The sequence below is a fragment of the Hylobates moloch genome, unplaced genomic scaffold (assembly GCF_009828535.3).
Source record: "Hylobates moloch isolate HMO894 unplaced genomic scaffold, HMol_V3 SCAFFOLD_7, whole genome shotgun sequence".
Taxonomy (NCBI): Eukaryota; Metazoa; Chordata; class Mammalia; order Primates; family Hylobatidae; genus Hylobates; species Hylobates moloch.
In genome coordinates, this window is record NW_026652282.1 from 61,276,784 (window position 1) to 61,301,629 (window position 24,846).

Below are 24,846 nucleotides of genomic sequence, written 5' to 3' on the forward strand. Positions count from 1 at the left end.
ACACAATGTATGATTCCATTTATATAAAGCATAAAAATTGATACAACTAATCTATGCTATTCGTATAGGGAGGGTGGTTACTGTTGTAACAGAAGAGGTTGTAACTGTAAGTAGGCAGGAAGGCGGCTTCTAGGATGCTCGTAATGCTACATTTCTTCATATGTTTGCTGGGATATAGGGATTGATTAAATGGGAGTGTTCCATTTGTGAAAATTGAGTGAGCTTACATATCCACTTTTCTAAATAAAAGAGCTAACAATAAAAAGGCAAGAAGCCAAAACAATCAAATGGGGAAATGTAAGTCTTTTCAGCAAATGGTACAAAAATAACAGGGTTTGTTCCATATGAACAAAATGAACCTCAACTATTACCTTAAACCATATAGGAAAATTAATTTGAGATGGATCATAAGCCCAAACATAAAAGCCCAGACATAAAATCTGAAGTCATAAAGCTTCGAGAGGAAAACATAGGAGCATATGACTTGGGAATAGGCAGATGTGTTGTGTTGTGTTGTGTTGTGTTGTGTTGTATTGTATTGTATTGTATTGTATTGTATTGTATTGTATTGTATTGTATTGTATTGTATTGTATTGTATTATGTTTAGTAGAGACAGTCTTGCTATGTTGCCCAGGCTGGTCTCAAACTCCTGGGCTCAGGTGATCCTCCCTCCTTGGCCTCCCAGAGTTCTGGGATTATAGGTGTGAACCACTACCCCTGGCCAAAGATTTCTTACACAAGTCACACCCAAACAAGAAAAATTAAAAGACTAAATTAGACTTCTTTAAAATTTAAAATGTCTGCTCATCAGAAGACATTGTCAAGAAAATTACTCTTGAGTTTGAGAGTTCTTTATATACAAATTATTTGTCCTATATATGGTTTATAAATACTGTATTGTCTCCTCACATAATTTTACTTATGTATTTGTGTGGTCTATGTCACTTTCTATCCTGTATTTTCATTTTTTTTTTTTTGAGACGGAGTCTTGCTCTGTTGCCCAGGCTGGAGTGCAATGGTGCAATCTCTGCTCACCGCAACCTCTGCCTCCCAGATTCAAGCAATTCTCCTGCCTCAGACTCCCGAGTAGCTGGGATTACAGGCACCGGCCATCATGCCCAGCTAATTTTTGTATTTTCAGTAGAGACGGGGTTTCCCCACATTGGTCAGGCTGGTCTGTAACTCCTGACCTCAGGTGATCTGCCTGCCTCGGCCTCCCAAAGTGCTGGGATTACAGGTGTGAGCCACCGCACCTGGCTCTTGTATTTTAATATTAAATATATTTCTTCTAAAATAGACAAACAATAGACTGGGAGAAAATTTTTGAAAAACATATCTGACAAAGGAATGGTATCAAGTATATGTACAACTCAATAATATAAAACAAACAACCCAATTTAAAAATGCACAAAATATTTGAACAGATGCTTCACAAAAGATGTATGAATGGCCAATAAGGATATGAAAAAAATACTTAACATTATTAGTCATCAGGGAACTGCAAGTTAGAATCACTACACCCCACTACAATGACTAAATTTAGTTTTAAAAATGAAAATACTATGCATTAGTGAGGATGTGGAGTAACTAGAACGCTTATGTATTGCTGGCGGGAGTGTGAAGTGGAACATCTTTTGAATCAGTTCTGGCAGTTTCTTATGTAGTTAAACATACACCTTAACCTATGACCTGACAGTTCCAGTTTTGGGTATTTACCCAAAAGAAATGAAAGTATGTCCATTAAAAGACTTGCATATAAACGTTCTTAGCAGCTTTATTTTTAATAGGCCCAAACTAGAAACAACCCAAACGTCCATCAACTGGTGAATGGATAAACAAATACAATGGAATTGTATTCAGCACAACATGGATGAATCTCAAAAACATTATGCTGTGAAGGATCCCAGACTCAAAATGCTACCTACCTACTGTATGATTCCATTTATATGGAACACACACAACTAAGCCACAGTGGTTCTTTCTGTAGGATGAGGTGAGGGTGAATTTGACTAAGAGGGGGCATGAGAGGAGTTTCTGAGGATGATGGTAATGTTTAATATCTTGACAGGGGTTTGGGTTATACAGGTGTATGCCTTTGTCGAAATTCAGCAAATATTCCCTTAAGACTGTGTATTTCAGGCCAGGCACGGTGGTTCATGCCTGTAATCCCAGCACTTTGGGAGGCCAAGGCGGGCAGATCACCTGAGATCAGCAGTTTGAGACCAGCCTGGCCAACAGGGCAAAACCCCATCTCTACTGAAAATACAAACATTAGCCAGGTGTGGCAGTGTGCGCCTGTAATCCCAGCTACTCAGGAGGCTGAGGCAGGAGAATTGCTTGAACCCAGGAGGCAGAGGTTGCAGTGAGCAGAGATCGTGCCACTGCACTCCAGCCTGGGTAGCAGAGCAAAACTCTGTCCCCCCAAAAAAGATTTTGTATTTCATTGTATGTAAATTTTAGCTCAAAAGAAAACGATGACAAAAAATGGAACTCTAGTTAATAATATACATGCACTCTTCCTAAACCAGCGCTCAGCAAGGAGAAGACCATGTTCAGTTCAAGGGCCAAGATCGTGAAGCCCAATGGCGAGAAGCCGGACGAGTTCGAATCCGGAATCTCCCAGGCTCTTCTGGAGCTGGAGATGAACTTGGACCTCAAGGCTCAGCTCAGGGAACTGAATATTATGGCAGCCAAGGAAACTGAAGTTGGTGGTGGTCGGAAAGCTATCATAATCTTTGTTCCCGTTCCTCAGCTGAAATCTTTCCAGAAAATCCAAGTCCAGCTAGTACGTGAATTGAAGAAAAAGTTCAGTGAAGCATATTTTCTTTATTGCTCAGAGGAGGATTCTGCCTAAGCCAACTCAAAAAAGCTGTACAAAAAATAAGCAAAAGCGTCCCAGGAGCTGTACTCTGACAGCTGTGCATGATGCCATCCTTGAGGACTTGGTCTTCCCAAGCGAAATTGTGGGCAAGAGAATCCACATGAAACTGGATGGCAGCCACCTCATAAAGGTTCATTTGGACAAAGCACAGCAGAACAATGTGGAACACAAGGTTGAAACCTTTTCTGGTGTCTATAAGAAGCTCATGGGCAAGGATGTTAATTTTGAATTCCCAGAGTTTCAATTGTAAACAAAAAATGATTAAATAAAATATATATTCACAGTAAAAAAAATACATACATAAGTATTGGGGGAGGGATGTGTGCTGATATCTTAGACTTACTTTGAAATGTATAAAAAATAAGTGGCTGGATCAATGGAAAGGTGGATAGATGGACAGATATGTGATAAAGCAAATATGGGAAATGGTTTTTTTTTTATTTTATTGAGAAGGAGTCTTGTTCTGTCACCCAGGCTGGAGTGCAATGACACGATCTTGGCTCACTGTAACCTCTGCCTCCCGGGTTCAAGCGATTCTCCTGCCTCAGCCTCCCAAGTAGCTGGGATTACAAGCATGTGCCACCATGCCCTGCTACTTTTTGTATTTTTTAGTAGAGGAGGGGTTTCAACATCTTGGCCAGGCTGGTCTCAAACGTCTGACCTCAAGTGATCTGCCGGCCTCGGCCTCCCACAGTGCTGGGATTACAGGCGTGAGCCACCGCGCCCAGCCAGGAAATTGTTAATGGTAGAATCCAGTGGTGAGTATATGAGTGATCACTGTAAAATTCTTTTAATTTGTTGCGGGGGCAGAGGGAGCAGTTAAGAAAAAGAAGACCAAGAACACTTGGGGACAGTGACGTGGGAGAGAACTCTGTGAGACTTGGGCTTAAATCTCATTGTAGGAGGTAGTCTAGGAACCAGTTGGAGAGTTTAACAGTGTCAGGATAATTAGCGGCCCAAGGTGGCACAAGAGTTTGGACTTTACCCTTTTGACAGTGAAGAATCATCTTAGATTTTTAAGCTGTGTATGACATAATAGGAGGTAGTATGGCATGGAGAAATGTAGGCAGTTAGGAGCTAAGGAGACAAGAGTTCTGGTCCCATTCACAGTATGTCCTTGGGTGAGTCAATTAATATCTCTAGGTTTCAACAAAATGCACTCTTCTTCCTTTGTCCCCTCCTCCATCCAAACAGAGGCCCTGGAAAAACTAAGTTTAATTAGGCACAGAAGGAACTTTGTAGCACAGAAGGAACTTTGTAAATATATACTGAAGGAGAAAAATAAACTGCCTCCTCCTTGTCCTTCTGCTCCACCCAACTCTCTTGCCCCTGCCCCTTGCCCCCCTTGCCCCCTTGCCCCGATCCATTTGAATGATTTTTTCCTGCCCTTTAACTGGCTTTCCTCATCTGCAAGATCAGCAAGTTGGACTTGAAACATGGCCCTTGGGACAGAGCATACTAGTTACTCTACTCCAGCTCAGCTACTGATACCTGATTCTAGATTTAAGGCCCAGCAATGTTTCATTCTTCGAGCTCTTGCTGTCTAGAAACTTACTGTGCAAGGGTCTTCGGGTTCCTCAGGCCCTAGGTCTGTGGCTGTCTTAGAGCCAGAGAAGTCACCCTTAAAGAGGTAGGCCAGGGTCTGAGAATGCAGGTACACAAAGTACATACACTACTAGCCTTTCCTCGGCTATCCTGAGCCCCACCGTGCCCCATCCCCACGTCTCCCCTCATCTTTCCCTCCTATGGCTTCTTTAGCAGTTAGTGTCTACTGATGACCTGGTACCAGGGGAGTTATCTTTCTGGATGTATATAATGACTGATCTTTTTATTTAGACTGTGACTTCTTAGAAGGCCAAATGAGTGGGAGATAGGCAAAAGGCAACTGTAAGGCCAGGACACTTTCTAAATTGAATTAAAAAAAAATCCTGCCAAATGCAATACCCCAAAACTTTTACTAAAAGAACCTCTCCAAATGGTAAGGAACTCCAGATTTTATCATATCTCTGGCACTTCACTTTCCCCATGAAGTTTCTCACTGGCTATTCTCCTTTAACGGCCTGGTCCAGGCATGGGCCCAGAACCTCGTGCTCCTTAGAACAGATAAGACTAAGCTGAAACGCTCAATAAGACATTAGTAAAGAGAAGGCGATAACAGAAGGAAAATGAACACCAATAGCAGCATTACAGAGCTAGATAATCTGGCTTCAAAGATAAGGCCTGCGCTCTGGGGCTAGCAAGTCCTGGTGTATAATAGTTGCCCAATACATATTTGTTAAATAAATAAATAACTATCCACAGTGGAAATCACACACTTCCTGCCCTCAAGGAGCTTAAGTTCTAGTGGGAAGACATGTCAAATGGGTCATTTTAATATAATTTTATAAGTGCTGTAATAGAGAAGTATAACGGTTAAAATCACAGACTCTGAAGCTAGACTGCTATAGTGTGAATCATAGGTCCTTGGGCAAATTATTTAACTTTTTTCCATGTCAATTTCCTCATTTATAAAATGATGTCCCTAGCTCATATGTATGTTTGTATGTTATATCACCTTCCACAATGATTTGAGGTAATTACAAGGAAAAGCTTAGATAATTTAGATGCAACATTAAGTAAATCCTTTTCCCTCTTTAGGCTTCAATTTTCCCATCTGTAAAATGAGGAGTCTGGACTTTGTAGAAGATCCCTTCCAGCTCTGATGCACTATTTTAGATTTTGGAATTGGACCAATGCCAAAGAACAGATCAGGTTTTCTTTTCTTTTTTCAGTGAAAGCAATCTTCAAACTATCTTATTGCTAACATTTATTGAGCACATGATGGGTGCTGTACTAGGTGTTTTCCATACTTTGCTTCTAATCCTCACAACAAACCTAAAAGATAGGCCTCATCTCTATTGTTTCTCGATGAAGAAACCAGGGCTTTATTACATCAAGTGGCGACATCTATTTATTTATCTACATACTGAGCACCTTCTTTGTATAAGGCATCGTGTTAAATGCTAAGGATACAACAACAAATAATGCTGATTCTATGCCCAAGGTCAGTCTATCAGAAGAGAATGAGATGTAATAAGGGCAAAGCCCATCTTTATACTGCATCGTAACCATGTACCCAAGACACCGCTGTTCCAGTCCTACAAGGGTTCCACTTTTCAGAATGGGGAAATTCTTAACACAATATTTAGCACATAATTGGCTTTCAATAAATATCTCTCAAATGAGTTTTTAAAATGAATTAAATAAAGGCTAAAATAAAACTCATTAAATTTCTCCCTTGGATAGGGTCAAGAAACCAATACATTACATACTTTCACTTCAAACTTTGCTCTTCCACACTACCCTCAGAGGGTTAAGTATTTTCTATCTCTTTCTTTTCCATAATGCTCCTGCTGCTTCCGTCATCTTTCCCCCTCTATGCCTGCTCTAATAATAGACAAACTATTAAGCAGACTGCTTCCTTGGCATTCAGGAAGCAGGCTCCATGCACATAGCCAATTGATTTGTTTTTAATGCACCTATTATTATGAATAGCCTTCTGGCTCAAGCTGAAATCAGGCTATGTCCAATATCCTTTACCCTCCATGCTTCCACTTTGGCCATCTAAAGGTGTTGACATTCAAATCCATTTCCCAGTAATGTGGGTTCCTATTAGTACTCTTCCTGATTACGGGTAACAAAACCAAAGCCTTCTCTGTCTTTGGACTTCTTTTGCCACTATCAGAGCACCCTGGCTCCTTCTCACAATCCATCCCACTTGGCTCTTGAATCCAAGGTGATGCTGTGTCATCAGAACTCTTAAGTTACCCTTGTAAAGATGAATAAAGAAAACGAGTAAAGGATAGAAAGATTATGTACTCACCTTCTTGAGAATGCTCTCAATATATCATCCACTCTCAAGTAGTTAGAATGATTTAGGCACAGGGCAGGGAGATGATGTGAATGACTTAGTGAATTCCATTCCAGCCGGAAAATCCTATTGGAGAATAAGAGAGGCCCAAAGCAAAGATGTGCCTTTTGCCTGAAATAGAGAATTTCAGGGGTAGAAAGGACTTTCAGAGGTCATCTGGTCCATGGAATCCCAAGCACTAAGCTGCATAGCTATGACAGTCTATGACATTTTCATCAGTGTGCTGACACACATGAGAAAAATTGTTATCAACCGACATATCTTAAGAAAGCCTTTTCTGAGTAAAAGACTATTCTTTCCACACTTTCTAGATTTTGATGTTAAAATATCATTTCAATAATAACATGACAGTGAAGAAACATGTCCTTACATGCCAAAAAGTTGGCATTATGTTGATCCCCAAAGTTTCTGGAGAAACTTTAGAGAAATTTTACTGGTCTTTCAGATTGAAGTTTTGGGGAAGCATTGTTTTGGTTTTCTGGTTTCCAAACCTGGCAGTGCATTAATATTACTAGGGGCCTTGTCCAAACTATGTATTCCTGGGTCTCACCCCAAGATATTCCAATTCAGCAAGGGTAGAGTGGGACCTAGGAGTTGGTGCTTTTAGAAAAGTCTCTAGGGGATTTTTATGTGCAACCAGGTTAGGGAACCACTGCTCTGCTTCACCCCCTAAAGCGAATAATCAAGGGCATAAGTAATTGGAATGATTCCATTGTGGGCTCATTTCTGTTAGAGACAGAAGAAAAGCACATTCTGTAACCTGCAATATGAACAAAAGACATCTGCTAGGGTTTTTCCAAGGTCCACAGTCAGACAAGTAAAATAATGTAAAGGACTACAGGAGCCACACCTTACTTACTTGTTGTGAGCATGAGCCAAGCTGATTAATCTACACATGGTAGTAGTATTCTCTAAAGATCTGTTGTTGCTGACGATGTTTATTGATCAAGCATGATTTAGAGATTTATAGAGGAAACTTCATGCATCTTAAGACACTAGCCCTATTTCTACAACTTTACTCTCAACCTTGTCTCATCTTTTATATGCTTCTGTCTCAAAATGTCTTCACCCAATTTAGTAGAGTTACATTCAATAAATGGTAGTTATAATTATTAACAGTTTCTACTACAATGTAAGCTCCATGAGGACAAGAACCATTGTATGTCTCCAGTGCCTAATATAGTGAATGGTACACATAGTTGCTTGATAACTATTTGGGAAATGAATGGCTGAGTGGTATGAGAAAGGCAAGTGACATGCTTCCTCAGTTCAAGACTAACTCTGCTACCTGTTTTGTTTAACCTACTCTGGAGAGTCAAGAACGGTATAGAATCTCAACTGGAAGATAGTTAAGAGAATGGTTGGTGAAGGCTGAGAGACAAGCAGATGCCCATAGGTCATGGAATGGTGGCTAACCAGTGTGTTTGTAGCATGGTATGAAAGGGAGAAAAGGGTGGGAAGAAAATGACAGGGAGTAATGCTAGAGTGGTTGAATATGAGCCCCTCAGAAACAGGCACCAGGTTTTTTATGTTTGTGTTTGGTATACAGTACAGAGCCTGACACATAGAGATTCTCAGTAAATGATGAATGAATGAATGAACAAATGAGGCTGGTCCCAAACCACAAAGGACCTTTCATGCCTGGCTGAGGAATTTAAACTTGAAAGTCAAATGGACAATCATTGAAGATTTGTAAAGTAGAGGAGTGTCATGATTAAAATCGTATTTTAGAGCTATAATTGACAGGATTGTTTGGGGGCCAGGGGGAAAGAGACAGGAGGCCACAGGCACTTCAAACCTGATTCAGCTCCTAATTCCCAATCTCCATTAGCACTATACCGTTCTTTCCTTTACTCAAGCAAGAAATGTCAGTTTCTTCCCTTTCTCTCATTACACAAATCTGTTCTATCAACTCTACCATAACAATGATTGACAGAGACATCCCTTTGTCTCCATTTCCATAGTTAGTGCCCTATTTCAGATGATCACCTTTTTTTCTTCTTTTTTTGAGACAGAGTCTCACTCTGTCATTCAGGCTGGAGTGCAGAGGTTCGATCTCGGCTCACTGCAACCTCTTCCTCCCAGGTTTAAGCCATTCTCCTGCCTCAGCCTCCACCATGCCCGGCTAATTTTTGTATTTTTGGTAGAGATGGGGTTTCACCATGTTGGCCAGGCTGGTCTCGAACTCCTGACTTCAAGTGATCTGCCCGCCTCGGTCTCCCAAAGTGCTGGGATTATAGGCATGAGCCACTATGCCCATTCCAGATCATCAACATTTTTTTTTTTTTACTTAGTCTATTGGTTCGTTTCCTTACATCTTATCTTTCCATGCCATCATCTAAACCAGCAGTCGCCAAACTTTTGGCATCAGGGACTGGTTTCGTGGGAGACAATTTTTCCACGGGACAGGGGTTGAGGGGGATGGTTTCAGGATGAAACCGTTCCACCTCAGATCATCAAGCATTAGTTAGATTCTCATAAGGAATGCGCAACCTAGATCCCTTGCATGCGCAATTCACAATAGGGTTCGCACTCCTATGAGAATCTATTGCTGCGGCAGATCTGACAGGAGGCAGAGCTCAGGTGGTAATGCTCACTCGCCTGCCGCTCACCTCCTGCTGTGTGGCCTGGTTCCTAACAGGCCATGGACTTGGTATCAGTCTGTGGCCCGAGGGCTGGGGACCCCGATCTAAACTGCCACCACAATATTCTTTCTAAGATGCAGTTCTGGTGTTACTCTCCTACTCAAAACAGTGGTGATCTTGTATTACATATCAAAAATAAGGCCTTTACCTCTTAGCATGGCATTTAATAACTCTGCAAAGTAGTTTGCAGATAAACTGAGGCTCAGAAAGGGAAAACAAATTGCTTAGGATCATACAGGCATGCAGCGGTAGAACCAAGGTTAAAACCCTGGTCTCCTGATGCCAGCGATTTAGCTGTTATAAAGTACCTTCTAAAGAGGGGAGAAATGGTAGTACTACATACGTTACTAGAATGGTGAAATGGCAGTTACATAATTCTGTCTTCTGGGTGGGGCACATACTTTGAAACTCACACAAATGAGCAAAGATCCCTGTTCTACCTCTTACTAGCTTTGTAGACTTAAAACAAGTAACTTAGCCTCTTGGAGCCTCTGTTTCCTCATTTATAAAATGGGAACAAATCTTCCCAATCTTATAGTAATGTTATGAAGATTATATAAGATCTCATATATAAAGGGCCTAGCACAGTGCTAGATTCACAGGAGATTCTCAGTGAGGGTCATCACCTACCCGTACTCCCATTCCAGTGATCTAAAAACCAGTTTAAACAATGAGGGAAGTAGAATTCAAGACAGTAAGAATCTAGATGGGTGCAAGATTCCAGGGTCTATTCCTAGTTCCGGGGTGGGAAATTACTATTTTTAGGGTCTTCTTCAATCAGGTTCCCTGCAAGTGGATACCAAACTAGTGTTCTCCTGGGGCAACAGGTGGTCATATGTATGGTGAGACCCCTGACTAAAAAGCAGACCTTAAGCCCCGGTGCCCATAGTGTCCATGACTTGTCACTCCTCGTAGCTGAAGCATTACGGATTTTTATTAAAATGTAAACGTTTCCTAGGAGAGGCAGACGGCATACATATTAACTTTCTGGCCTGATTAGCCTTCCCTTCCCTCTTTTTGTGAGTAGAGTCTATGGCTCTGTGCTTTGAGCTCAAGGCATGCTCTGATGTGGGGGACCACCTTCCCCCACCCTTGGCCTTTTAAAATCCTACTCAACATTCCAGGCCTGGCCGGAACGGTGGCTCATGCCTGTAATTCCAACACTTTGGGAGGCCGAGGCGGGTGGATCATTTGAGGTCAAGAGTTTGAAACCAGCCTGGCCAACATGGTGAAACCCCATCTCTACCAAAAATACAAAACTTAGCGGGCGTGGTGGCGCACGACTGTAATCCCAGATACTCGGGAGGCTGAGGCAGAAGAATCCCTTGAACTAGGGATCGGAGGTTGCAGTGAGCCGAGATCGCGCCACTGTACTCCAGCCTGGGCTACAGAGCGAGACTGTCTCAAAAAGAAAAAAAAAATTCCAGGCCCATCTTGAACACCACCTCTTCCAGAAGCCCACTGTGATAGTTCAGCCAGATCCTGCCTTCCCTCCTCTGTCTCCTCCCAGGGAGCCTCAAATCCTAGACTCTTTTGGTGAAACACAGGGAGCATGAAGCTTCGTTATATGGAGACCTGCCTTGAATTCTAGCTTGTCCTTGACTTGGCCCATGATCTTAGGCTAATAAATGCCTTGACCTCGTTGAGCCTCAGTTTTCGTGCAAAAAAGCAGGTAATAATAAACCTTAGGGCAATAAGGGACGTGCTCTATTCGGGCAATGCCTTCCCTGCTGAGTGGCGTGGCCCTGTGATTTGTGAATTTGCCTGATTCCTCTCATATGGCACCGCAAGCCCCTCAGGACGTCTATATCCTTCCACCCAGCTCGGCCAGCCCTCAAGTGCTTAATGCCTGTATTTACAGGCATCTAGCGCAGCCACGCAGCCCCGGAGCTGCATCACCTCTGGCTATGCAGTCTTTCACTTATCAGGAGGGTTAATGAGATGAAGGGTAGAAAGGTCTTGCCACTCGCCCGCCCGCTCGTGGAAGCCGAGTAGCTTGGTAACCACACTACGACTTCACGTTTAGTGCATTAGACGCGCAGACCCTTAGGGAAGGCAGAGCTTCCCGGTATCGCCGAGCGGGCCCTGAGGGCTGAGGCTGGGCACCCCTGCGCACCCCTGCTGAGTGCCCGGCCACCAGAAAGACAGATCCCCCAACTTTCCTTCTCCCTGACCCGGCGCGCTTCCTGGGGAACAAACTCTCCCTTACCCTCAGCGGGGCTGGGGCCTCAGTCTGCGACATACAGTGGGACTCCCATGTCTGCATGCCTGAGGTGGGCGGAAGGGGGCGGTGGGTGCTGGGAAGACATCCGTCCGCTTGCAGCTCCGCTGAGTCTCCAGCACCTGAAAAGCCGCGGCCGAGGCCTGACGGACCAGCCTAGCCGAGATATCGGGGGCGGGGCAGCCAAAGCCCAAACTGGCGGCTGGACCCGACTCCAACTCGTCCCTCCCCAGTCCGGGACAGAGAGTCGGGAGGAGCTTGAACTGAGCTTCGGCTCCCGACTGGGCCTGGGCCCGGCCCCCACTGGTGCCACCTCCCTCCCTTCCTGGCCCGGTTCCCGGCCCACACTCGGCCCTGGCCCGGCCCAGACCCGGCCCTCTGCGGCTCCTCCGGGCTCCAGGTTGGCGCAAACAAAGCCCTGATTGACTGCCCGGAGGGGCGGGCCTCGCTGCATGGCCTCCTCCTCCCCTCCCAGGCCGCCAGGGATTTGCCGGGAAGGGCGGGGGCAGGGGGAGACTCCCGGGGGTGCGCAGGACCGCGGGGGGCCGAGTCCTCGGGCTCGAGAAGATTGTGTCCACCCGCTGTCCGAGGCTCAGGCTGTCCCCTCAGGTCGTCCTCCTCAAGTCCAAGGAGGGACATGGGAGCTCCTGAGGGCAGGGTGGGGTTCCTCGCGGGCCAGCTGTCGTCCTAGGGTCCCCGGGGCCACCTCAGTTGCGGGCTGCTTGTGAGGAAGACGGGAATGGGAGCAGGAACAGGAGGGGTCTTCCCGAGGCTCGGGGTTGATCAATGTCGGTTCTAGAGCCTGCGGGGAAAAGAGGGCAGGAGAACAGGATAGTTTGTGCTCCCTTTTTTCCATTTTAACTTTTCCTCTAACGGGCATCCAGGCAAGAACAGGGTTCAGTAGTTTGGGAAGGGAGCTGGGGGAGGCAGTGGCGGCTGGAGTAGGTAGGCGAGTAAAAGGAGGAGGAAGGGCTGGGGAGAAGAGCGAGGCTGTAGCGGCTGCCTGTTGAGGGAGGAAGAGGTGGGGGGTGTGGAGGAGGGGGAGGAGAGAGAGATGACATGGGGAGAGGAGGAGGGGGGTTGGACGTGGGAGGAGGAGGAGAGGGCTCGAGGGACCTTCTGTCGCGGGACGGGCTGGCCAGCTGGGGCGCGGAGCCTGGAGGAGGAGGCAGCGGCAGCGGCAGCAGCAGCCCTCCGAGCAGCAGCAGCTGCAGCAGCAGAAACAAGTACCAGCCACACAGCGGCTCCTCTGGCCCAAGCAGCCACAGTCCCCCCGCCGCGATGGCGCTGCAAAGCCAGGCGAGCGAGGAAGCAAAGGGGCCCTGGCAGGAGGCAGACCAGGAACAGCAGGAGCCGGTGGGTAGCCCAGAGCCGGAGCCTGAGCCGGAGCCTGAGCCCGAGCCCGTGCCAGTGCCCCCGCCCGAACCCCAGCCGGAGCCCCAGCCCCTACCGGACCCCGCACCCCTGCCGGAGCTGGAGTTCGAGTCCGAGCGGGTGCACGAACCCGAGCCCACGCCTACGGTAGAGACCCGCGGCACCGCGCGCGGCTTCCAGCCTCCCGAAGGTGGCTTCGGCTGGGTAGTGGTGTTCGCTGCCACCTGGTGCAACGGCTCCATCTTCGGCATCCATAACTCTGTCGGGATCCTCTACTCCATGCTGCTAGAGGAGGAAAAGGAAAAAAATCGCCAAGTGGAGTTCCAAGCAGGTGAGTGGCCCCGCACGCCCCACTTGGCATTTTGGGCAAGGGTGGCCGCTCCCGCTGCCACCGACCCCATACCTCCCGGTCCGAGGCGCCCCTCCAACGCGCCTCTCCGACTCCTCCCCTTACCCCTTACCCCTTACCCCTTGCCCCTTTCCCATGGCTCTCCTAGGGTGCGGGTTGCGGGGCTCTGGGCAGCCTCGACTGGGGAGACTAGGTGCAAGGCGTCCCGGGGGTACGAACTGGGACATTCATTGATCCTTGGCAAGCAATGGACTTTTTTTTTTTTTGCCCTGGGACAAATCTAAATGCACCTTTCGGGTTTAAGGTACCTTTGCCCGTGTGTGCTGGGGGAAAATATTTGCAGGACTTTTTTTTTTGGGGGGGGGGGGGGGGGGGAGAAGTCATGAGGAGAGGAGAGAGTTGAGAGGCGGGGCGGGCTCTGAGAGAAGCACTGTACCGCCGATCTCCGCAGCAGCCCCCCGGTTCCTTTGGGGAAGCGGAGGTGTTTTCTGTTAAAAACACTTTAGGAATCCTGATGACTATGAGCGAAGAGTCAAACACATGGCAGGCGTGCGTGTCTGCAGGAGAGAAAGGGAGGGAGGGAGTTAGAGTCGGGGTGTGAGTGCGTCTCTGGCCGCCGCCGTTACGGCCCAGCTGGGCCCGGCAGTCCTCTGCCGCCCCGCGGGAGTGAATGGATCTCCGTGCCCTATGAGCCGAGCCCCAAGGCGGGCGGGGAGGCGGTCTCCGCAGTCTCCTGCCAGAGAGGCGTGAGGCCGCAGGCAGGCTGGGCCCTGCTGCTCACTCCGCACCGCCCCCAACCTCAGCCCTGCCTTCCCCGGCACCCCGCGCCTCTCTGCTACCGGTGGGGTGCCTCGTTCGGCCTACAGCCTGAATGCCAGACCCGCCACTCCAGCTTTCGCCTGGAGCTGACTTGATCTCAGACAGAGTTGGGGGGCATAGCCCTCGCTCTCCGGGCCAGTGGACGCAAGACCCCAGGCGTGTGCGCTCTTCGCATTGAGGCCGCCTGTGAGCTGGGAGAAGTCAGAGGAACCATCTCGCTTTCCCAGCAAAGCTGCTGGCGAAATCCCTCAGCAGTTCTGGTGAGGGATTCAGACGAAGACGGGGGATTGGGATGCCTTCTCTGGCAAGGCTTGCTCCCTCTCGTGGCTCCTCAGGACAGCTCGACTCTTGCCACCAGCCCCAAGTTCACAACTCAGAATATGTGGCTTTTCGCAGTGCTGCCCTGGGACTGAGGAGTTCCATCCTCTCGCCAACCTCCAACCCCCACATATTTCTGCTGCCATTTGAGGGGACCTGGGAATTATTAAGTGAACATAGAAACCTTGAATTCTGGAGTGTCCACCTGTGGATTCCCTGGGCCCTCTCCCACCAATTTCAACCGAGGACTTGTGGTTTTAGTTTGCAGCTTTGCTGGACTTCCCTGGCAGAAGGGGCTTTGGGGATCTTGGTGCCTCAGACCTTGTGATCCATTGGCACAGCAGCAGTGTGCAGGCCCCATTGAAGATAGTGCGTCAGTGGCTGTCAAAGGAAGTCTCTTGACTACCCAGGCCCACTGTGATGCTGGAGTGGAGGGGTCCTGGGACAGTGTAGAGCAACTTCTGCGGGAAAGATGGCTGCCACAGTCACCCCTGGGACCACCTTTTTCCCTGCTTTGATGCAGTTCAGGGGCTCCTGGGAAAGCAGGCAGTGTAGGGACTCATGCTGTTGCCTAGGTTACCTCTAAGGGCACCTGCTGAGCATTGCCCTGTGGTTGAAGGCAGGCTGTTGGCCTTCAGGATCAGTGAGTGGCAAAGTCTGAGTGAAACTTGATGAGAAGCAGTAGAGGCTAGGCTGAAGCTAGGCCCTGGCATTTATATGGTGTGAGGAGGCCTAGAGCTGTGATCTTAGGAGTGTATAATAAAACTTGGAAAAACCACTATTTTACCAGGAAGAGGCTCACTGCTGGGGAACAGACTTCAAAGTAGGTGATCATAGGGGACTCAGGGGGAGGGCTGGCTGGGACTTTCCGGTCAAGACCTCACAGTGCAGCTAGAGGGTGGGGGTGGGGGTGCAGTGGGCTATGCAGAGGTGTGGCTAGTGCATACTCTGACACAGACCAGGTTCACTGAGGGGCTGAAGTCACTGGTTTAAATTATAGTGAGTATAGGTCAGGAAGAAACAGAAAGGAATTTGGTATGTCCCTAGGGTCTCAGAATACTTTGGCTTGGGTCCTTGCTGTGGTGTATCTTGAACTCACTGACATTATTTTTGATACTAGAGATTCTCAGGGACACCACAGTTTTTATTTTGGAAAAGTCAGGAACACCCTACCACATTATGGAGCTCCTAGAAATCTCATCCTCAGTACTACCTTTCTTGAGCCCTTCAACTTTCCCAAGCAACCATTCAGATCCTGAGATTCTGAATGTCTTTGTCTGCAGACACTTTCTGCTGTTTACTCAAAATTTCCCAGCCATCTGTGCCACAGCACTGGTGTCTCAAAGGGATAGAAGAAGCTAATAGAAGTTTATATCATTTTTATCAGCCAGTATTTGTCCAATAGCCATTCTGGGAGAAACAGAATGTACACCCCCACGCTCAAGGAATTTGGTGCGTTGTCCATTTTTATTAATATCTGACATGACTTCCATCTCTAAGAGTCTATGAATTTGGTGTTTGGAGGCACCTCGTAACCCAATTTCTCTTTGACTAGGCCTAATGTCTTCACAGACCTAAAGCTGTGTTGATTGGCTTAATGGGTGGAAGGTCCTGCAGATGATTGGGATTGTTGTGAGGAAGCCCCACAGAAAGGTAGTTTTTTATACTTTATTTTTAGAGATGGGATCTTGCTCTGTTGCCCAGATTGGAGTGTAGTGGCACAGTCATATTTCACGACACCCTCAAACTCCTGGGCGCAAGCAATCCTCCCACCTCAGCCTCTCAAGTAGCTAGAACTACAGGCATGCGCCACCACACCCAGCTAATTTTTATTTATTTATTTATTTTTCTAAAAACAGACTCTTGCTTTGTTGCCCAGGCTGGTCTCAAACTCCTGGCCTCGAGCAGTCCTACTGCCTCAGCCTCCCAAGTAGCTGGGAAGAAAGGTAGTTTTGATGTTTGAGGAACAGCTCCACATCAGAGTGCCTCTGGGCACGGGAAAAAAACACAGAAGTTAGAAGGGATATGGGATTCAGGCCTTACTAGAGCATGCAATGTGCAGTTTTTGTGGACCCTTTGATGCATACAGTTTTGTGGTGTCACCAGCTGTATATCTTATCCCCTCTCTTCACCAGTTTTGGAGGAAAGCCAACTTTCCCTGGGTCCTAGGCTTGGGTGGATTGGCAGGCAAAAGGTTCCTGAGAGGGAGGCAAGTGATCAAAGTCTGGTTTAGTGAAAAAAGGGAGAAGATCAGGAGGGAAATGAGCCTGTATTTCTTGCCAACATCATGGGAAATTTGGGAGTTCCCCAACCCAGACCAAACAGCAGACAGGACAGGAGGCAACCAGGCAATTCTGTGGAAAGTAAAGGCCCAAGCATAGCTTCCTGGGGTGGTAGGGAAGCCTTTTGGAGGAAAGAGGGGAAAGAGAAGCAAGATGCCATTGACTGTAGGCCCCAGCTCAATATTGGGACCCTGAGTTGGACCTGCAATAGGGTTAGGGTTGGGAGTTCAGAAGACAAGGCAGAACAAGCCAGAGTTGCTAACATTGGCTCTATGCTTAAGTATTTTTAAAAGTACTCCAGAGTAAAACTTGAGCCATAAAATATGGAAGGCATTTTTGTTTTACTGGGCAGTTTATAAGCATGGTCCTTGTAAGCTCCCAAGGGGGGTCAAGGCTGAGGCTCTCATCACCAGAGAAAGGGACAATGGTCAGGAAGGTTCACTACTAGGCACAAGATAGTTCAGGCTGATGGTCCACTCTGACGGAAACAGAATTTTCTAGGCATGGGGAAGAATGATGCACTCTGCCTTTGGGTGAACCAAGAGTCCCAAGGTTGGGTGGGGCCAGGTAGAGTAGGCTGTCTTTCTCCTTCTCACCTTAGGGGTTTTCATTGCTTGGTTCAGTGTCTCATTGGACTGTAACACTAAATTGCTGACTTTGGGAGCAAAGTATATTTTGAGCAAATCTGCCAATCTCTTGACTTCAGCTGAAGGCTCTTGACTACTGTCCAGCAGAGCTAGATCAGGGTGGCTTAGCGCCTGCTGTGGTGCTTCAAGCCACACAGCCCTTGGCCAGGCATCTCTCAAGTCATTCCCCTGCCCCCTTTCCAACCAAACGGGATCTTGACCTATGACCATTACTGATACTGAAAGGGATGAGAATAAGAGGTTGGGTCATTTGGAGGCCAACCAGGAGGATGCTTGTTTGAGTTGGGATAGCTGGTTGAGGCTGGATGCCTGGATCACTGTCCAGTGGCCTCAAATGCTCATTCTAAGTCTAAAAAAGCAAGACCCAGGGCCAAATCTGGACTCCCCAAAGCTGGCAGTCTCAGTAGTACCAGCTAGGCAGTAACTGTGACTTAGACAACTTGTGCCCCTAACTTATTCTGTGACTTTGGACAGGCACTTCACCTCTCTTTATGTCAGTTTATCTATCTATAAAATGAGAAGGTTTGACTAAATAAACTTTCTAGCCCTACCATTCTATCCTTGTAAAATTATGCGATATCTTATTCTTTACTATTCATATGTCATACATTTTGACTCGGTTAAGCAAATAAAAGTTTGTTAAGCTGCCTGAATGATGGTGAGGATGGATTGGGAGAAGATTGGGAAAGCAAGGAAAAGCCATATAGACATCATTTCCCCAGGTCATTTGTATTTAAAGACTATGGGGCTGCCCATGGGTATAGATGTGTTTAAAAATTACCCACTCCTGTTTACCCAGTATGTAAGGGCAACCCTGCATGTGGAGCTGCTTTTTCCAGAGTGTCCTGATTGGTATAGACCTGGGCCTCCAAGAGAACTCCCTTGATTTGGCAGGCAAGCAGGATGGGTCTGTATGCTGCTGTTTTCCAGCATTTGAACCTGTTCCTCAAAAGTATTAAATTATGAACATTTCCTCAAGCCTCAATTTGGACCCCTCTTCTGAAATTTTATTTCCCACAGCAGTCTTATTTCTCAGAAATGCATAGTCAGTGTGACCTTGGTTTGCTGTTACTTCCAGCTAGCAGAGGAAACGGATTCCTAAATGAGGTTCCCCTCAGAGGTCTTCAAACAGGGCGTTTTGATAGCTGGCTCAGGGCCACTGCCTGAATCCTGCTGTGGTGGGTTTAGGGAGGGTTGCTACTGTGATCCTGGAGAAGGCCCATTAGATGTCCACAATCCCTGGTCAACTGCAGCGTCAGGGCTTAGCTGAGAGTGTGCCTAGGGAAGTAGTAGGCACAGAGCTCTCTTTCCTTTTCCTTGGAAGTCATTGGCAGTATTGCCTCCAGCCCATGAAGAGTAAACAAGCAGATGGACTGTCAACATTTGTAGAAGTATATAAAGGATGCCATCTCAACCTTTTGAGCAGACCAGTTTCCCAGGAAGATGCACTGCTTTTCCCACCAGCCTCATTTTATGGTTTTGTTGTATTTTGAAAAGATAAAAACTATTCTTTTCAGATTGTGTGAACGACGGAGTGGGATTTCTTGTCTTGAAAGGAGTTGTCTCACTTGAGATTGAATGAATGAACCCTAGAGAAAAGGCTTTGTTCTACACATATACACAAGTGCGCACGCGCACGCGCGCGCACACACACACACACACACACACACCCATACCCTACACCCTAAGCCATAGATTATGAATATTGCATCTGAAATAAGTCATTTCCCATCTGTTCATGTAATTAGGTGTACCAGAGGCTTCTGTAAAGATTATGCTGTACTAGTGCAAAGGAACCAGACTAAGAAGCTTGCTAGGCGAGGGTGATGAGAAGAGTATGGCCAGCCTGGGTTGTACCTCTTGAGCTGGACCCATTTGCAACTCCCCAGCAGTGGGGCTGGGAAACTTTATTGCAAGCTTCTTTCTCCCTTCATCCTCCTGTATCTCTCCCAGTATTCAAAGATTACTGGGAAGCGGGTTTAGGCAACCCCAGCTCTCTCTGGCTTTAGGGGTGACAGAAGACTAAACCTAGAGAGATTTCATCACCTGCCTGAAGTTAGGTGCTATGGTAGATAATGTGAAATCGCTTGACACCTCCTTGTGGATGGGGAATGTGGCCTGTTTGGGTGGCTTGAGGAAGTGCAGCCTCTTCACCCTAGGAGTCTCACCCTCTTTTATCCTCTACTTTGCTCCAGTTTCCAGCATTGGTGGGAGAAGGGATGAAATTGGCTGTCCCAATCACATATTTTCTCAGCTTCTCCTACTTTCACAGTGCATTTTTTATCACGTTTGCTATATGTGCCATACCCTTTTTTCCCAGTATTGTTCCCTCTCTTCTTTTTCTTCCTACTGCTCAATTAGAGGAACAATTGGGGTTTGGGATGTTGTATAGGCCCAACTCCTGCCAGAGTCACAGGCCCACTCCTACACATCCTACAGAGGCCTCCCTTCCCCCTTTCCCCTTCCTTTCCTCTTTTACTTTCCACTTTCTGGGTGAAGGGTGACTTTCGATGGAGCACTCAAGAGTGTGGAAGCCATCACCTCTGGATTTTTGCATTAAGATAGCTGCTATGACACCCTTTTTGTCTCTTCTACACCTCTTTCCACAGCCCTAGTAACCCAGCTCAGGAGACAGTATTGCAGAAAGTCTTACTCAATAATATTCAACAGATGTCCTCGTTACTTGTATTCCTTTCTTTTCAAATCCTGACTATCATTGTCCCCCATCTCCTGGGCCAGCTGAACTTCCAGAGATTTCATATTGGTTTTTGGTAGCTTCTGTGTTTCTGGTTCATTCTATTTTGAGCCCCTGACATCTATTTTCTTGCCAAAACTGCTGCACAGTTGGTTGTACAGGGGTCAGAGAAGGGACAAGACAAACACTTAAGTCCTAACTAGAGTCAAAAGTGCCTTTACAGGAAGATTGCTCCAGCCCAGGAGGTTGAGGCTACAGTGAGCCACGATCACACCACTGCACCTATCTCAAAAACAAAAAGAAAGAAAAAGAAAAAATAGGCCAGGCCCAGTGGCTCAAGCCTGTAATCCCAGCATTTTGGGAGGCTGAGGCAGGAGGATCACTTGAGCCCAGGAGTTTGAGGCCAGCCTGGGCAACATAGGGATACCCCGTCTCTACAAAAAAATTTTTTTAAAACTAGGTTGGCATAGTGGCACATGCCTGTGGTCACAGGTACTTGGAAGGCTGAGATACTAGGATCTCTTGAGCCAAGGCGGTTGATGTTGCAATGAGCCATGATAACACCACTGCACTCCAGCCTGGGTGACAAGTGAGACCATGTCTCAAAAAAAAAAAAAAAGTGCCTTCAGGGAGGGTGGAGGTGGGGGAGTGAAGCTCCCAGTTTTGTTGCTCTTCTGCTTTTACACGGCTAAAGGGGAAAAGAAAGGGAAATGTTGCCAAACAAGCAATGCCCACACCATCTTTTTCCTCAACTTAACCCATGGATCTCCTCACCCACCCGCTTATCCAGACTAGAAGGATATATGCATGCACTCATGTGTCCAGACCTATGTGTATGTGTGTACAGCAGGGTGTGTGATGTCTCTCCAAGCCAATTAGCACAGTTACTTAGAACATGGTGCCTATGAGACTGAGGTCACAGGTTCAGTCACTTGTTCAGGTCACTGAGCTTCTCACAAAGAAAAGAGCTCTTCCTTTGTTCATGGCCCATGTCCCTTGTGTGGAGCTGTCACTAATGCTAGGGGAGACCAGGTAGAAGAATAGAGATGACTTCTTATAAGCCTTCCCTGCTACTGGGAAAAAAATGTGAAGCACACAGCCTAATGATGGCTGCTCTGCTGCATTCCACGATGGAGTTTCGTTGACATTTACCTCCTTACATTTGCCTAATATGCACCCTAATAAGTATAATAATAGTGGTGGTAGTAATAATAATAATAATTGCCAATATTTATTTTACATTTAGCAATTAAGTCTGTGTGAGGCACTATACTAAGCACTTTACATGTAACAACTCATTTTAATTCTCAACTACCTTATGAGGTAGGTACCATTATTTCCTCTATTTCACAGATAAAGAGAAGCACACAAATTAAGTAACTTGCTCAAACTCATAGCAGATAATGGCTGAGCCAGGATTTGGACCCAGACAGTCTGAGTTTAGAACTCCTGCTTTTAGACCTCACCTAAGACATAGTGAAGGTGTAGGGGGCAACTACCAAGGGAGTTGCAGTTTTTCATTCCTGTACCTTCTGGCATCCTTATGACTCAAGGATAAAAAGAGATGACCAAGAAGTTGTTAATAAATCAAAAGATTGATAGTCTCATGATACATGGCATTCTCTTCTAACTACCCATTTTACTCTACCCAGATCTATATGCAAAGGGTCATAATTCTTGAGTCCAAAAGGTCCATAGAAACTTTCTCTTCAAAATGCAGATCAAAACCGCAGTGGGATACCATCTCACACCAGTCAGAATGGCTATTATTAAAAAGTCAAAAAATAACAGGTACTGGTAAGGTTGTATAGAAAAAGGAACACTTATACACTGTTGGTGGAAATGTGAATTAGTTCAGCTGGAAACAGTTTGGAGTTTGTTGTTGTTGTTGTTGTTGTTTTGAGACAGCATCTCACTGTCGCCCAGGCTGGAGTGCAGTGGCACGATCTCGGCTCATTGCAGCCTTGACCTCCCAGACTCAAGGGATCGTCCCACCTAGGCCTCCCAAGTTGCTGGGACTACAGGTGCACATGACCACACCCAGCTAATTTTTGTATTTTTTGTAGAGATGGGGTTTCTTCATGTTGCCCAGGCTGATCTCGAACTCTTGGACTCAAGCCATCGGCCCTCCTTGGCCTCCCAAAGTGCTGGGATTACAGGCGTGTGCCACTGCACCCAGCCTCAGTTTGGAGATTTCTCAAAGAATTTAAAACAGAACTACTGTTTGACCCAGCAATCCCATTACTGGGTACATAGTCAAAGGAAAACAAATCATTCTACCAAAAATGACACATGCTTGTGTATGTTCATTGCAGCACTATTTACAGTAGCAAAGACATGGAATCAACCTAGGTGCTCATTGATGGTGGATCAGATAAACCAAATGTGGTAGATATACACCATGAAATATTATGCAGTCATAAAAAGAATGAAATTATGTCCTTTGCAACAACATGGATACAACATGGATGCAGCCAGAGGCCATTATCCTAAGCGAATTAACAAACAGAAAACCAAATACCACATGTTCTCACTTATAAGTGAGAGCTAAACATTGAGTGTACATGGACATAAAGATGGGAACAATAGACACTGGAAACTACTAGATGGGGAAGGGTGGGAAGGGGGTGAGAGTTTACAAACTACCCATCAGGTACCATACTCACTAGCTGGGTTACAGGATCATCCGGCACCAAACCTCAGCAACATGCAATTTACCCATGTAACAAACCTGTACATGTACACCTGAACCTAAAATAAAAGTTGAAAAAGAAACTGTCTCTTCTTAGTTGTTTAGCCCTGAACAAGTCACATAACTTTCTGGGCTTCAGTATTCTTATCTACAAAATAAGACAAACAGTATCTACTTTAATTAAAGACTATGAAGGGTCCAATGAAAGTGTGAGTATGTGAAAGATCTTTGTAAATTACAAAGTGGTTGTTATTATTATCCTTTTCCAGCCTCTAAAAACAGAGTCCCTATCCATTTCTCTAAATGTTTCTCTAAGTATTTCCTCCCAGTCTCCCACCTTCCCACTCCATCTTTTCCATGTCCCCACTGTGTTCTTCTGCAATTTGACCCCTGTGTCCTGTGGCTAAATACTAACTGTGTTTTCTTTGTTCCTCAGTTCTCTGAGAGCCCAGGGAGAGGAGGGGCCAGATCCCAGGTCATATACATTCAAGGAAGCAAGGCATGTTGAAATATTTACAGCACTTGGCAGGAGCTCACAAACCTCCCTACAAGTCAAGGACTGAGTTTTTTTAGTAGGAGTTGCTACGGGTTGGGGGCAGATGGTGGGGTGGAGTTAGGGTGTCACTTCCTCCCGAGGGTCTCTCACAGAGCCTCTGTTATCCTGCAGGTAACGAAGAATAAGGAAAGGGATATTTAGGGTCAGAAGGTCTGGGCTAGGGGACATCAAGCATAGAAGGAGCTTTGCTCCTTTGTATTCAGCTTTGGAGTGGGCCAGTTTCCTTGTGTTCTGAACAGGATAGCCCCAGAGAACAGAGGCCATAGGATTGTGGCGTTCACAAAGAAGGATTGCAAAAGCAGTTTTGATTAAGCATTTCAATGGCCACTAAGGGAGTTTTCATTAAGACCAGCTAGTAGGCAAATCAGAACAAAAATGTTTTGCTTTTTTGTTGCAAACAACAAAACAAAATTCCTAAACCCTTCTTTAAGATTAAGATTTCAAATATACTAGGACTCACCATATTGATTTTCAGTAATTTAAATGCCTTCTGATCTGGAAGGCATTTTGGAAATCACATAATCTTACTCCCTCTGGTTCCCATCTTTTTTTTTTTTTTTTTGAGACGGGGTCTCGCTCTTTCGCCCAGCCCAGAGTGCAGTGGCGCAATCTCGGCTCACTGCAGGCTTCGCCTCCCGGGTTCACGCCATTCTCCTGCCTCAGCCCCCCGAGTAGCTGGGACTACAGGCGCCCGCCACTGCGCCCGGCTAATTTTTTGTATTTTTAGTAGAGACGGGGTTTCACCGTGTTAACCAGGATGGTCTCGATCTCCTGACCTCGTGATCCGCCCGCCTCGGCCTCCCAAAGTGCTGGGATTACAGGCGTGAGCCACCACACCCGACCTGGTTCCCATCTTAAGGTGAAAAACTGAGACCTGGAAAGGTGTGACTTTAATCAGCATTGTGAGTAGACGCTTGTAGTGGAGGTTGGTTTGTCAGAGGACTGGGGAATAAGGGGTAGGCTGCTGTCACATTAGGTGTTCCCCAACTCAATCACTGGCATTCTTCTCCCCTTTCTCTCTCCCTGAACTTTTCAAAGTCAATCCCCAGGCACTACTTTGTGGAAAGAGATGGAGACAAAATTCAAAAGGTATGATGGTGAAAAGTCTCTTTCCCACTCCTATCTCCCAGCCACCCTGTTTCCCTCCCTAAAGGCCACCAGTGTTATCTGGTGTGTCCCTTCAGAGATACTCTGTATATGTACAAGAAATTGTGTGTGTGCACGTGTGTGTGTGTATACCCTACCCTTAACACTTTCAACTTTTACTATAGATTAAAGAGCACACAGGCCAGGCATGGTGGCTCACACCTGTAATCCCAGCACTTTGAGAGGCCGAGGTGGGTGGATCACTTGAGGTCAGGAGTTCAAGACCAGCCTGGCCAAAATGGTGAAATCCCGTCTCTACCAAAAATATAAAAATTAGCCGGGCGCAGTGGTGTGCACCTGTAATCCCAGC

At 46.4% G+C, this 24,846-nt stretch overlaps 1 protein-coding gene and 1 pseudogene across 1 annotated transcript in view; both read left to right on the plus strand.

The window, feature by feature from the left end:
• Positions 1-2,544: 2,544 nt before the first annotated feature.
• Positions 2,545-3,133, plus strand: LOC116811813 (small ribosomal subunit protein eS7-like; annotated as a pseudogene).
• A 9,611-nt stretch (positions 3,134-12,744) lies between these two features.
• The window catches only part of SLC16A2 (solute carrier family 16 member 2), a 118,684-nt gene continuing 106,582 nt past the window's right edge, over positions 12,745-24,846 (plus strand). The window contains exon 1 of the mRNA XM_032757199.2: positions 12,745-13,363. Coding sequence (XP_032613090.1) covers positions 12,940-13,363 — 424 coding nt within the window. The 5' untranslated portion in view covers positions 12,745-12,939. The remainder of the gene's footprint in view (positions 13,364-24,846) is intronic.